This window comes from Equus caballus, chromosome 2 (assembly GCF_041296265.1).
Source record: "Equus caballus isolate H_3958 breed thoroughbred chromosome 2, TB-T2T, whole genome shotgun sequence".
NCBI lineage: Eukaryota > Metazoa > Chordata > Mammalia > Perissodactyla > Equidae > Equus > Equus caballus.
The window spans coordinates 31,378,213-31,392,185 of record NC_091685.1 but is presented as its reverse complement, the minus strand read 5'-3'; the positions used below and the strand labels follow the sequence as shown (position 1 = coordinate 31,392,185).

Here is a 13,973-nt window from a genome sequence, read left to right as displayed (position 1 = left end):
ACGGTCCCTCCGGCCCTCACCCTGCCTCGACGGCGAGAATGCTGATGTTCGCGATGCACTCGGTTCTCCCAGATCTCGGGAGGGGGCAGGTTTCTAGGTAGCGGTGAGGGCCATCGCAGCTCCGGTTACGCCTGTTAAGGTCCAGGCGAGGCCCTGCCGGGACCCCGAACCCTCCCGCCCCAGCCCCCTCACCTCCTCCCGCGCCAGCGCCGCCCCCCGGCACCGGGGCATCTTGGCGGCGAAGGCAGCGGCCCCGGCCGGGGAGCTGAGGTCCTCCGCGGTGACGGCCAGGAACTCGGCGACGCTGAGCTGCTCGGGCATTGCGGGCGCGGGGCGGGGGCGCCTGGGCTGCCGGAGAGGGGCGCGGGGGGCGCTCGCTGCACCGCGCTGGGCCGACCTCACCGCCGGCCGCGCGCGCCGTCCGGGCCTCCGCACGCCCCGCCCCGCCGCCCCGCCGCCCCGCCCCGCCGCCCCGCCCCTGCCTGCGCCCGCCGCAGCCCTGTGCCCTCGCGGCCGGGAGCCCCGAGCGTCCCCACCCCGCCTCGGCCTTCCAGCCACTCTCCGCACCTTAGCCTGGACCGCCCGCCTCAGCCCCTACTCTGGGCCCCACGGCCCCGCCCCGCGGCTTCCAGCCCCTGAGAGCTCCGCCCCGCCCCCTGCTCTGGGCTCCTCGGCCCCGCCCCCCGGCTCCCAGCCCCTCAGAGCTCCGCCCCGGCCCCTTCTCTGGGCTCCTCGGCCCCGCCCCGCGGCTTCCAACCCCTGAGAGCTCCGCCCCGCCCCCTGCTCTGGGCTCCTCGGCCCCGCCCCCCGGCTCCCAGCCCCTGAGAGCTCCGCCCCGCCCCCTGCGCTGGGCTCCTCGGCCCCGCCCCCGGCTGCCAGCCCCTCAGAGCTCCGCCCCGGCCCCTTCTCCGGGCCCCACCTCGGCCCCGCCCCTCGGCTCCGAGCCCCTGAGAGCTCCGCCCCGGCCCCTTCTCTGGGCTCCTCGGCCCCGCCCCCGGCTCCCAGCCCCTCAGAGCTCCGCCCCGGCCCCTTCTCTGGGCTCCTCGGCCCCGCCCCCGGCTCCCAGCCCCTCAGAGCTCCGCCCCGGCCCCTTCTCTGGGCCCCACCTCGGCCCCGCCCCTCGGCTCCGAGCCCCTGAGAGCTCCGCCCCGGCCCCTTCTCTGGGCTCCTCGGCCCCGCCCCCGGCTCCCAGCCCCTGAGAGCTCCGCCCCGCCCCCTTCTCTGGGCTCCTCGGCCCCGCCCCCGGCTCCCAGACCCTCAGAGCTCCGCCCTGGCCCCTTCTCTGGGCTCCTCGGCCCCGCCCCCGGCTCCCAGCCCCTCAGAGCTCCGCCCCCGGCCCGCTTCTCTGGGCTCCTCGGCCCCGCCCCCGGCTCCCAGCCCCTGAGAGCCCCGCCCCTGGCCCACCTCCCGATCTCCGGCCTCCCTCGAAGCTTCCTCGCCCCGCCCCGCTCTCGGCCCCCCCACGGCTCCACCCCCTTTCATCCCGCTCCCTCGTCTCCCAAGGCCCGGGTGCCACACCCCTGCGCCCCACCTCAGTGCGCCTTGCCTCTTCCTCTCCTACCGATTCGTTCCCAGCCGCATGACCTCTCCCCTTCAGCCTGACCCCCACCCCGCCCGCAGCCCTGCCAGTCTCCGTGCCCCGCTCCGCCCTCATCGCCCCAGTCTCCCTGGCTCCGCACACCCGGCTCTCAGCCTCGGCTTTGCGCGCGGCCAGGGCCGCCCACCGCCCTTTGGGTCCGCCCTCAGCCGCGTGTCCGTCTCCGAGGACTTTGTGGCTCCGCGCTTTTGGGTAGCTGTGTGATTTTGGGAAAATTACATCCCTTCTTGGAACCTGAGTTTCCTTATGTGTAAAATGGGAAGTGGAAGTGTGTTGCCCACTTGGTTGTGATGTTGCGAGGAAAGAACCTCACACGTGCGTGTACCTGATAGGCTCTCAGTAACCCGCTCCACCTTACCCGGCCCTCTCACCCATGTCTTCGTTCTTCCTGGGCCCACTCTGGGGTCTTTCAACCCCGCTCACCATCCCCACCAGGCTAAAGACTGCCACTCCTCCCCACCCCCTAACCTCTGCCTCTTGGGAACCACTTGTATCCTTGGGTGGATGAGGGATGGGGTTCAGGATAGAAACTCACTTAAGCTTAGTTCTGGAGCCTGAGATTCTCTGGAAAAGACTCGTTCAGGTGAAGCAATCAGGGGAGCACAGCGGTGAAGAACACTGGCTTTGGGTCAGACACACCGAAGTTCCAATCTCGGTGCTGCTGTGTGCAGCTGGGTAAATGGCTTGCTTCTCTAAGCCTGAATGTCGTCCTCTTAAAATGGCCCGATGGTATTCTACCCCATAGGGTGATTGAGAGGATTATGTAGTTTGCATAGAAAGAAAAACAAACCTGAAAAGATGTGTATTAAAATACTACCAACTGAGGACATTATGAGTAAAATTTTTTTCTTTTGGCTAATCCGTATATACTCACTTTTCTGTAACAAGCATATACTACTTGTGTGTCAGAATTGAAAGTTGAAAAAAATGTGTATAATCTGGTGGAGAAGGCAAGACAAATATGCTGTGAAACACAACCCTGGTATTTTAAGTGCTGGAGGCATTGGGAGCTCTCTGCTGGACCTGCTCTCCTCACTCTACTCAGGCTTCCTGGACACCTTCATCCAACCCGCCAGCTTCTTTTATGCCATTAATGTTGATGTCTTCTGTGTTAGTTTTCTATTGCTGCTCTGACAAGTTACTTTAAATTTGATGTTTTAATTCGACACGTGTATTCTCTTACAGTTCTGGAGGTACTGCTTCCTTACATTCTTTGGCAACCGACTTCCTCCATCTTCAAGAGCATCTTGTTTCTGTGTTCTATTGTCTTCTTTTCTGTGGTCAAATCTCCCTTGGCCTCCCTCCCTCCTTGGCCACCCACATTTGTGATTACATTTAGGGCACACCCAGATAATCCAGGCTAATCTCCCCATCCTTAACTTAATCACTTCTGCAAAATTCCTTTTGCCATATAAAATAACATTTATGGGTTCCAGGGACCAGGGCCTAGATATCTTTGAGGGCCGTTATTCAACCAGCCACATCTTCCAAGGCTCTGTCTCCAGCCTGGACCCTTCTCCAGCTTCACAGCCTTCATGAGGTTATCTCACAGACAGACACCTCAGACTCTACTTGTCCAAAACTGAACTCGCTATCTTGTACCCCGTCCCTGGCCCCAGCTCCTTCTCTGTCCCTGTCTTGGTGGAAGGCACCACCATGCACCCTGTGGGGATCATCCTGCCATCTCCTTCCACCAACCTCCACTCAATCAAGCCTTATCACTGCTTCCTAAATGGCTCACAGATGTGCCCATCTTCCCCATCTCCAGGCCAATGCCTCCACTCTCACCTCCTCCCCCGTCTCCCTGTCCCCAGTCTTGCATTTCTGATCTGTTGCTCCCCTGCTTAGAACTCTTCCATGGCCTCCATTGCTCTCTGGGTGAAAGACAAACTTTTTTTCCTGGCTGCCTGGTTCTACGTGGTCTCATTGCTCCTGCCATCATCAGCCATAATTATCTCTCACCATTGCCTCCCCTCTGTGATCTCAGCCCTCTCACTATTCTTCTCTTTGCCTGTAAGACTCCTCCACCCCCCTTCAACTGGCCAAATTAGTTGTCACTTCCTCCAGGAAGCCTTCCTTGATGTCCCAGGGGTTCCTACAGGACTGGGTACCCTCTACCACAGCACTTCTCACTGTGGATTGTGATCACCTGTTTGCTGGTCTGAGTCTCTGGCCCCCTTATTTATTTATTGAGCACTTACTATGTGCAGTCACAGTGCCAAGGGCTATGGCTCACTCAGTACCCACAACAGGAGGTACCCAAGGATGCAGGCGATATTATTCTTCCCATCTCCATATTATAGGTGGGAGACTAGAGCCTCAAGAGTTTACTTCATATAAAGTCAGAATGAACAAGACATATAACCGAGATTCCAACCCAGGCCTGCATGCCTCCAAAGCCCTTTCTTTTGTTTTATTATTAATCATCAAATTATGCCACCCAACTAGAAAATATTGCCCCTTGTAAATTAAGTAGATATGAATGTTCCATATATTCTCTCCTACAATTAAAACATTCCACCATCAGAGGCAGAATACTGTCATAATATCTTCAGGCTCACAAATCCCTCACTATTTTGTAAAGCAACTACTTCAGTGTCAAATCCTATATCAGATCCTCAAACTGAGAGACACACAAACTGCTGGTGTGCCCCTTGCTGGAGTGTAAGTTTTATTTCAAGACTTTTGGCAGAAAATTGAATAACAAATGATAAACAAAAATTACAGTATTATATGGAAATAAGAAAAACCCAGGGTTTTATCAGAGTAGGTTATAAGATTTTTAGGAATTTTCAGAGAAAACATGTGCCTTCGAGGAAATTTCCAGGTGATTCAAGCTATTTCCCCAGACCACCCTGTGTAAACGTTCACCTTACTAGGGCTACTTCAAGGGAAGAGTTCGAGACACAGTACTTATAAAATAGCTGTTTCTAGGTCCCTGGACCAACCTGTACAAATCTGGCTGCCTGCAGTTCACTTGGTCATTCAACAAACATTGATCAAGCCATTCTAGGTGTATTCCCATGTGGAAAATGAGGAGTAGGGAGGCTGTGGGTTCCAAGATGGGCAGGATATGGAGCAGCTCTCAGGGAGCTTGTACTCATAATCATAAGACTCAAATTGTAAATACCCTTACAGGGTGCTGTGGGAGTTAGGGATGGGGAGGAGAAAAGAGAGTCCTTCCGGCTTCTGACTCAGAGAAGTTCAGGAGGCTTCAGGAAAGAAGGGGAACCTGAGCTGAGCCCTGAAGGATTTCAGGGATCTGGGGATAGAAGGAGCAAAGACAGGGAAGAAAGACGGTGTAGATGAGCCCGTTTCCATCAGTGTAGACACATGCTGTGACATCTCCCATAATAAAATGGTTCTTCTTGACCCAACTTCTCCCTCCAGCTGCTGCCCCGTTTCTCTGCTCCTTTTTGCAGCAGAAGTCACTGAAAAGTTGCCACTATGTTCACAGCATCTGCTTCCTCTCCTCCAATATTTTTCTTTTCAGTAAAATAACTTTTTGCTTTTGTTTAAATGTGATGTGAATAATTCAATTCCGTTGAAATTTTCCCTAGATTTCCAGGCTTGGGGTAATCTCTAAGTAATCTCTAGGGGTGTGATGTCATGGCATGCTCACGATTAGGTTTATATTGGATCAAAATAGACAGAGGAGAAAATCTAAGGATCCCAGTGTTTGATGTACCGAATGTAAATACTCTCTTTCAGTGTCATAACTTTCTAAATAGAACCTCTTAAGATGATGAGAAGAGAAGAGAACCTCTTCTCTTCATTTCTGCATACAACCCGTAGTGTAGAGTCAGGAGCAGCTGCCTGGACAATCCTCTACCAGCATCACTGGATTATTGTGCTGGATTCTGGGTCATAGGCAAGCTGCCATCTGTCAAGGGGAGACACCAGGATGTTGCTGGGGTTGAGCAGTGGGGAGGGTGAGCAATGCACTCAGAGAGGCCCTGGAGGCGTGCTCTGTGGGGCCACTGGAGACAGCAGGAGGAGTTCAGGAAGGAAGCCAATGCCTGCACTCCAATATTCTCTTTAACTCCCTCTGATCAGACTTTTTTTGTGTGTGTGGTGTTTTCTTTCTTTCTTTCTTTCTTTTTTTGGTGAGGAGGATTGGCCCTGAGCTAACATCCGTTGCCACTCTTCCTCTTTTTGCTTGAGGAAGATTGTCCCTGAGCTAACATCTGTGCCAATATTTATTTTATATGTGGGACACTGCCACAGCATGGCTTGATGAGCAGTGTGTAGGTCAGTGCCTGAGATCCAAACCATCAAACCCTGGGCCACCGAAGCAGGGCACGTGAACTTAACTGCTACACCACCAGGTAGACTCTTGCTCCCACAAGCCACTGAAACAGCTCTCATCAAGGTGCCCCCCACATTGTTGAACCCAATGGTCACCAAGCTTGGCCTCCCAGCAGCTTCCTGTGCCTTCCTCCATGCTACATTTTCTTCACTGGGCCTCCAGGACGCCACACTGTCCTGATTTTCTTTCTCCCTCCTTGGCGGCTCCTTCTTGACCTCCTTTGTTGGTTCTCTCTGTTCTTCCTGACACTGTCTTAACACTGAGGACCCGAGTCCTTGGTCTTTACTCTCCTCTCTCTGCTCACTCCCTTGACGATCTCATCCAGGCCCATGACTTTAAATACCACTTAGATCCTGATGATTCCCGAACTTATAACTCTAGCCTGGACCTCTTCCCTGAATTCCACACTCCCATGTTCAACCGGTTCCTTGACACTCCCACTTGGGAGTCTAATAGGGCGTCTTGAATTAACAAGTCCAGAGCTGAACTTCTGATTTCCCTCCCCGAATCTCTTTCCCCACATCAGGAAGTCTGTTGGCTCTACCCCCGAAAGAGATCCAGAATCCGCCACTCCTCATCACTTCACTACCAGCCTGATCCAAGCCACCGCCATCTCTTGCCTGGATTACTTCAGGAGCCTTCTGATTGGTCTCTCTGCTTCCACCCTTGCTCCTCTGCAGTCTACTCTCAACAGAGCAGCAAGTGATCCTTAAAGTATCATGTCAGATCATGTAATTTCACTCCTCAAGACCCTCCAATGGCTCCTCATTGCACTCAGACTAATAGCCAAGTCCTTGCATGGCCCACAAGGCCCTACATGACCTGCCTCCTTCTGACATCATCTACTATCACTCTTCCCCTTGCTCCTCACCTCTGCTCCAATCACGCTGACTTCCTTGTTCCTTGAAGGCACTAGGCACATTCCTGCCTCAGGACCTTTGCACTGGCTGCTCCTCCTGCCTAGATTGCTCTTCCTCTAGATAGCCACATGACCAACTCCTTCGATTTTTTTCAAGTCTTAGCTCAACTGTCACCACCTTAATGATGCTTATCCTGACCATCTCATTTAAAACTGCAAGCACCTGCGCCTGCCCCGCACTCTTAGTCTCCCTCACCTCACTCTATTTTCTCCTGTTTAGGACTTATACCTTTTAACATGCTGCTTTTCTTCTTTGTCTGTTGTTTACCATTTGCTCCCTCCATTAGAATGTAAGTTCTATGAGAGCAGAGGCTTCTTTGTCCTGATTAGGGCTTTGCCGGAAACCAGGTTGTGTGCCCAGACTTTGGAGCCAGACCACCTGGGTGTGCATCCTGGCTTTGCTAGCTACCTTGGGTAAACAGCTTAATCTCTGGGGGTCTCCGTTTCCTCATCTGTAAAATGGGGGAATAATGGTGCCTCCCTCATAGGGTTGTAGAAATGATTAAATGAGGTGATAGATGAAAAGGATTTGGTAATCGTGCCTGGCACATAGTATGTCGTAGCTTGGTAAGTGTTAACTATTGTCCCCACATCTGGTCCATATTAGGCACACAATAAATATTTGCTGGACCAAGTAGATGTCTTTCCCCCTTTTCACTGATGCCCAATGTTACACGACCAGTGAGTGGCAGGGGCAGAATTAGAATCCACATTTATCTGTGGTCAAAACCCCTGCTTCTTCCACTGCTCTATGATGTACCTATTGGAGATCAATTCTAGGCTCACTTCCAGGGACTGGAGAATTCATGTTTCATGTCACGGGGCAAGATGAGACCAGCGACCGGAAGAAGTGGAAATGAGGATAGCCAAAGAAAATGGATGCAAAGAGGGGCTCCTTCTCCCCTTTGGGATCAAGTCCACACTCCTTTGCATGGCCACAGGCCCCTCCTATCTAGCGCCAGCTGCCTCTTCAATCCTGTCTCTCAGCCTCCGCCAGTTCCTGAGGCCACCCGACCGCCACCTTTCTGCTGTTCCTTCTGCCTGCGTGAGTCCCCCAGCCTCTTTGCCTGGCCGTCTCCTAGTCATCCTCATGACTCTGGTGCCCTTCCCATAGGCCCCGGGGCTTCCCCAGTACGTGTCACTTTGTTTCCTTGTTTTTCCCTCATCATTGTGCGTGCACGTGTGTATAAAGACCCATCCCACCCTTTGCTGGACCATGAGCTCCATGAGCCTGTGGCCTCAAGTTGTGTAAGATGTTCCCTACCCAAGGACCTGGAAAGTACCCAAGAACAAAGGGCAGCTACTCTGCAGGGCCAAATGGTCTTTGTGTGTCCTCAGTTCAAGCCACCAGCAGAGACTAATCTTAGAACCTCAATTATTAAATTCCCTTGAGAGAGAGTTGCATAGCCCCAGCCTGGCTCAGAAGCTTGCAAGGCTCCATGTTACTCAACTCCAGGACTATGAATTGAGGTCGATATCACGGCGCCCCCTAGAGTTGGGCAGTGCACAGCCTGCACAGCTGGAAGGCTGGGCAAAGTAGCTGTGAGTGCCCACTAGCGTGGGCCAGGCTTCCTGTGAGCTGAGGGGGCCTGCCAACACCCACAGAGTCCAAGCATAGCTGCGGGGACCTGCCCCTGTGTGCCCAGGGGCAATTTTCAGAGAAGAGAGTGGACTGATCAGATACACAAAGTCGACAGTTGTCATCAGATTCCCAAAGGGTCCACAAACCCATAAAAGGTTAAAAACTCCTAAAGGAGTATTTGGTGAACACATGAAAACGTTCATGTTAAAAGGGTATGTAAGGGCCAGCCTAGTAGTGTAGTTGTTAAACTCATGTGCTCTGCTTTGGTGGCCTGGAGTTTGCTGGTTAGGATCTGGCTGCGGACCTAGGACTGCTTATCAAGCCATGCTGTGGCAGGTATCCCACATATGAAATAGAGGAAGATGGGCACAGATGTTAGCTCAGGTCCAATCTTCCTCAGCAAAAAAGAGGAGGATTGGCGGTGGATGTTAGCTCAGGGTTAATCTTCCTCCAAAAAAACAAAAAAAAAAACAAACCAAGAGTATGTATGTGAACCCATCTGCATAGCTGATCGTCACCATTGTTCCTGAGAAGGGGGCTTGGGGTGGGCTAGCTCTCCTATGACATGAAGTAATAATATCAGTCATCAGCCTTACTTTCTGTAGGTTCTCTTCTAAGCCCGTTATATATGATCACTCATAGAATGCTCTCAAAGGTGGGTACTATCATTATCCCCATTTTATAGAATGGAAAACTAAGACAGGGAGCAGTACGGAATTTGCTTAAGGTTACTGGTAAACAAGTGATGGATCAGGCAAGTGACAAATGCAGGCCATCTTCTGTGAACCAGCAGCCAGTGCCTGGGCTTCTATCTCCCTTGGCCTAGATGAGAGCAGACCCAAGTCAGGGTGGAACACTGAGGAGTTCAAATTTGTCTTCACCAACTTCCTCCTTAGAGGGAGAGGATGTCCAGGGTCCTCCAACCCTCTGCCCCTGCTCCAGCCGGGGAAGGCCCCTAGCACCTTGGTCTGACACCCATCCAGGCAAGCTCAAGCGGAGGCTGTCCTGAAGTCCTCAAGCGGAGGCTGTCCTGAAGTCTTTTCTGGAGCCTAGTGCGGACGAGCTTGGGAGACAGGCCTGGGTTTCAATGCGGGTTGCGCTCCTTATTAGCTCAGGCAAGCCTCAGTTTCCCCATATGAAAAATGGAGATAATAATGCCTGTCTCATGGGGTGATAGGGAGGATTAAAGGGAGCACGTGCATAAAGTACACGACACCGGAAGTATTCGGAAAATGGTGACTCGTTATTATTTGTCTTTGGTTGAAGAAAGGAAAACTCACAGTTTTCTAGAGGTCTGTCGTACAGCTCTGGAGGTCAGAAGACTGAAGTGGGTCTTAATGGGCTGAAATCAAGGTGTTGGCGGGGCTGTGTTCCTTCTGGGGCTTTAGGGAAGAATTTCCCTTGCTTTCCCAGCTCCTGGGGGCCGCCTGCATGGCTGGCTCGTGGCCCCTTCCTCCATCTTCAAAGCCAGCAGTGCAGCATCTTGAAATCTTTCACTGACTCTGACACTGACTCGCCTCCCTCTGTACTTAGAAGACCCCTTGCGATTATACTGGGTCCACCTGGATAACCCAGGATACTCGCCCCATCTCAAGGCCAGCTGATTAGCAGCCTTAATTCCATCTACAATCTTAATTTCCCCTTGCCATGTAACATGACATATTCACTGGATCTGGGCATTAGAACACGGCCATCTTCGGGGGGGGAGGGGCGTTATTCTGCCATCCACAGTGAGTAAGTAAGAAAACGCTCTTGTTGGGCAGTGACATACTGGGAATTTGAGCTATGAGCATACCCGTGCTCAAAAAACAAACCTCCCATGGCTCCCCAGCGCCTCCAGGATAAGGGCCAGACCTCTCAGCCTGGCAGGCAAGGTCTTCATGAGCTAAGCTCTATCCCGTTTATGAACAGGCACTCTCTGGCCTCCTTGCCTGTGTTCTACCTGAAAGCCTTTTTCTTCCGTTTGTGATCTTTAAAGTCCCTCCACTCGTCATGGCCAAGTTCAAACGTCATCTCTTCCGTGAAACCTGTTCCGAAGCCCCAGAATGACTCTCCCCCCTCTGGCGCTGTTATAGAGTATTATTGACTGGAGTTATTTGCATTTGTCTCAGTCTGGGTTGGTCCCCATCTGACCGTGGGCCGTTGAAGCTTGGGGACCACTGTAGCAATGGTCTGTGGTTCTCACACTTGAGAATCCACGGTATCCCCTGGAGAGTGTGTTAAAACACAGACTGCTGGGCCCTACGTCCAGAATTTCAGACTCAGTAGATCCGTGGTGGAACCTGGGAATCTGCATCTCTAACAAGTGCCCAGGTGGTCCTGATGCTACTGGGCTGGGGGATACTTCAAGAACCACAGGCACAGGCGTTGAGGTGTTGGCCTGAGGCTCGAACCTCAGCTCTGCCTCTGGCTGCGGGACCGTGGATGCGTCCCTTGCCCTCTCCAAGCTGCTTTCTCATCTCTAAAAGGTCTCGCCATTCCCCCCACTCTGGGTTGACTGAAGGAGTAACAGGCTTAGGCCAGTGCCATGCATCTCAGTGGTGCTGGAGAAATGGCACAGAGCTCCACCTCTATAATTTCCCTCTCCCTGTGTTTTGAGTTCCTTTGGGTGCTCAGTAAGAACTTGTGAATTGGTTTTAGGGAACCTACTGACTTGGGCCCTGATGAACAATGCGGGCAAAATGAGCAAAGCTGGGGATGTCTGAGCCAAACAATGCTAATTACCTTCACACTGGTGAGTGTTTTCCTTCTATGCCTCACGACCGCACAGCACAATGACAACCATGTGCGTGGTGGCGATGGACAGCAGATCAACTGTGTTGCAAGTTCATAGTCATTTATCCAACAGACACTTCCCTTGCACCTCCAACTGGCTTGCCTCAGAGGATGCACGGCCTGGGGAGGAAGTCTCCTTGTGGCTGGGACACTGCCTTTAGGCGTCCCTGAGGACCTGTTTCCTTAGGACACCAAACGCACACACACAGGCCCACACACACAGACACAAAAGGCTTCCTTTGCTGTTCCTGGAGCAAGGTGTCTTCTCACAGCTTCCATTTGCAGGACATGAATCATGCTCTCCATGAGCCTTTGAAGGGCTGTGTCTTTCCCCCCTCAGAATCTAGCATTGTACACACAGAGCAAACGTCCAAGTTCAGAATGGAACCCCTAAAATACCAGTTAGGAGGCTGGACCGCATAGTGGTTAAGACCATGAGCCTTGGAGCTGACTGACTCGACTCTAGTCCTAGTCCATCAGTAGGGCTGGGACTAGGGTGAGGCAAGCGAGGCGCTTCTCTTCCCTCATCTGCTGCCTTGCCCTAGGCATGGGCCTGTCCATCATTTCCAGCTGTGTGACCTCAGGCAAGTAACTTCACCTCTCTGAGCCTCATTGGGGATAATAATATCTATTCTATAAGGTTTCTGGGAGATTAAATAAAATAAAACCAGGTCCTTATTGGTCTTCAATAGTCTCAAAAAAGGGTAGTTCTTTCCCCAATTTTGGCATTTGGCAGAGTGGCCACTAGAGGGCAGTGGTCCCCAGGCTGGGAAAATAACCTGTCTGGTGGTCAGTCATCCCTTTGAAGGAACACGCACACGCACACGCACACACACATGCGTGCACAAGTGTGCCAGGAGGGTATGTGGCCTTTATTGGGTTAACACAGCCACCGGCCAACAGATACACTGGGCATCCTGCTGGTGACTCTCCACATGGTCACTTGAGGATTGGCGCGAGCCTGAGACCAGTGAATTGGGATTTGTTGAGATGCTCTACTGCATATACCATAACCATTGGGCATCCCGGCCTCTTCCAGAGCAGTTCCTTCTACTTGCTGTGCAGCCTTCTCCTCTCTTCCCTTGGGCAAGTGTCTCCTTCAGGTCCCTCCTGAGGTGACCTCCCTGAGTTCATTCTTCCCCAACTGGAGTCCATCTGGGCTCCCAAAGCCCTCTGTTCTTTCCTTAGCGGAAGCATGTATAACACATCATTAAATTACTTATTTGTGTGCAGTTTAACTAGAGGTTAAGAGTAGGGACTGTTGGACCCCAGCCTGGGCTCTGTCACTTACTGTGTAACCGTGGGCACATTACCTAAACTCTCTGAGTCTCAGTTTCCTGATTCATAAAAATAGGGCTAATAACAATATCCAGCTCATAGGGTTTTCCTCAAAACTAAATGTTATTATGTGTTCAAGGCGCTGGTTTGTTGAACAAATGAGTGAGTAAGTGAATGTCTCTCAAACTCCACTGAGCTGTAAGTGCCTCAGGGCTAGGGACTGTCTTCTTTCTTTCTACGCTGTGTAACGCACGAATCCCAGTGTGGGCACATTGCTAGTGCAGCGGTCCTCAAAGTAGGGTTCCCCTGGGCAGGAGCCGCAGCATTTCCTTGAGCCTGTCAGAAACGCACATGTCCAGGCCCCACCCCTGACCTACTGAATCAGAGCTCTGGGGATGGGGCCCAGCAATCTGTGCTTTAACAAGCCCTCCAGGTGACTCTGATGAGAGCTGAAATTTGAGATCCACCGGCCTAGAACAGAGAGGCTCAAAAGTATTTATTTAAATGAATGTACAGATCTGTAAAATATGTGATTTGAATTAGAAAAGGCAGTGAGCTCCAGGAAGGCAGCAGAGGCTGTAGTTTCCCCAGCACCTGGCAGATGCAAGTGCATAGAAGATGCTCGAAACGTGTTTGTAAAATAAATGAGCGAAGGTTGCTTCCAGTTCTTTTTGTGGCTCTAAGTGTCCTAAACTTTCCAAACTTCACTTTCATTGCCTGTCATCTCTTCCAGGATTGATTGAAGGATCAAGAGGCAAACGAAATATATGGATATTCATAACAAAATGGTATTGTCACACTGCTGAGGCCTGTTAGAAAATCTCGTTTAGAAGCCCCAGAGAGAGGCCGGCCCAGTGGTGCAGTGGTTAAGTTCGCGCATTCTGCTTCTCGGCGGCCCAGGGTTCACCGGTTCAGATCCTGGGTGTGGACATGGCACCGCTTGGCAAAAGCCATGCTGTGGGAGGCATCACACCTATAAAGTAGAGGAAGATGGGCATGGATGTTAGCTCAGGGCCAGTCTTCCTCAGCAAAAAGAGGAGGATTGGCAGTAGTTAGCTCAGGGTTAATCTTCCTCAAAAGAAGCCCCAGAGAGGTCTGGCTCTTCTGCTCCTGCTGTAATCTAGAACTTCAGGGACCTCAAGAGATGTGCTGCAGGTGCGCACCTGCCAGGCCTTGTCCATCCATGGAAAGAGGAAGCCAAGCCTTAAAGCAGGTCAATACCCTTGACAAGGAAGGAGCAGTAGTTATGACCCGACCCTGGCACAGGGTAGACAAGGAAGGAGCAGTAGTTATGACCCCACCCTGGCACAGGGTAGATGCTCAATAAATGTCTGATAAATACATGACCTTTGTCCAGCAGAGTGGAGTAGTCAATTGCATAGGTTTGGTGAAGTCAGATGTGGGCGTTTTTCTTGCCCTTATCTTACTGCTTTGTCCAGGATCACTAGGACGGTGTTGATTTGTAGGAGTGTCAGTAAGGTGTCCTGTCTTGTTTCTGTTGTCAGTATGAAAT

At 52.2% G+C, this 13,973-nt stretch overlaps 1 protein-coding gene across 1 annotated transcript in view; it reads right to left on the bottom strand.

Annotated features, from left to right (window-relative positions):
* ASAP3 (ArfGAP with SH3 domain, ankyrin repeat and PH domain 3) overlaps positions 1-618 on the bottom strand; it is a 44,463-nt gene extending 43,845 nt beyond the window's left edge. Inside the window, exons 1-2 of the mRNA XM_070260739.1 lie at positions 568-618; positions 193-348 (exon numbers count right to left, since the gene is read on the bottom strand). Of these exons, the coding sequence (XP_070116840.1) occupies positions 193-321 (129 nt within the window). The 5' untranslated portion in view covers positions 322-348; positions 568-618. The remainder of the gene's footprint in view (positions 1-192; positions 349-567) is intronic.
* Positions 619-13,973: the final 13,355 nt, after the last annotated feature.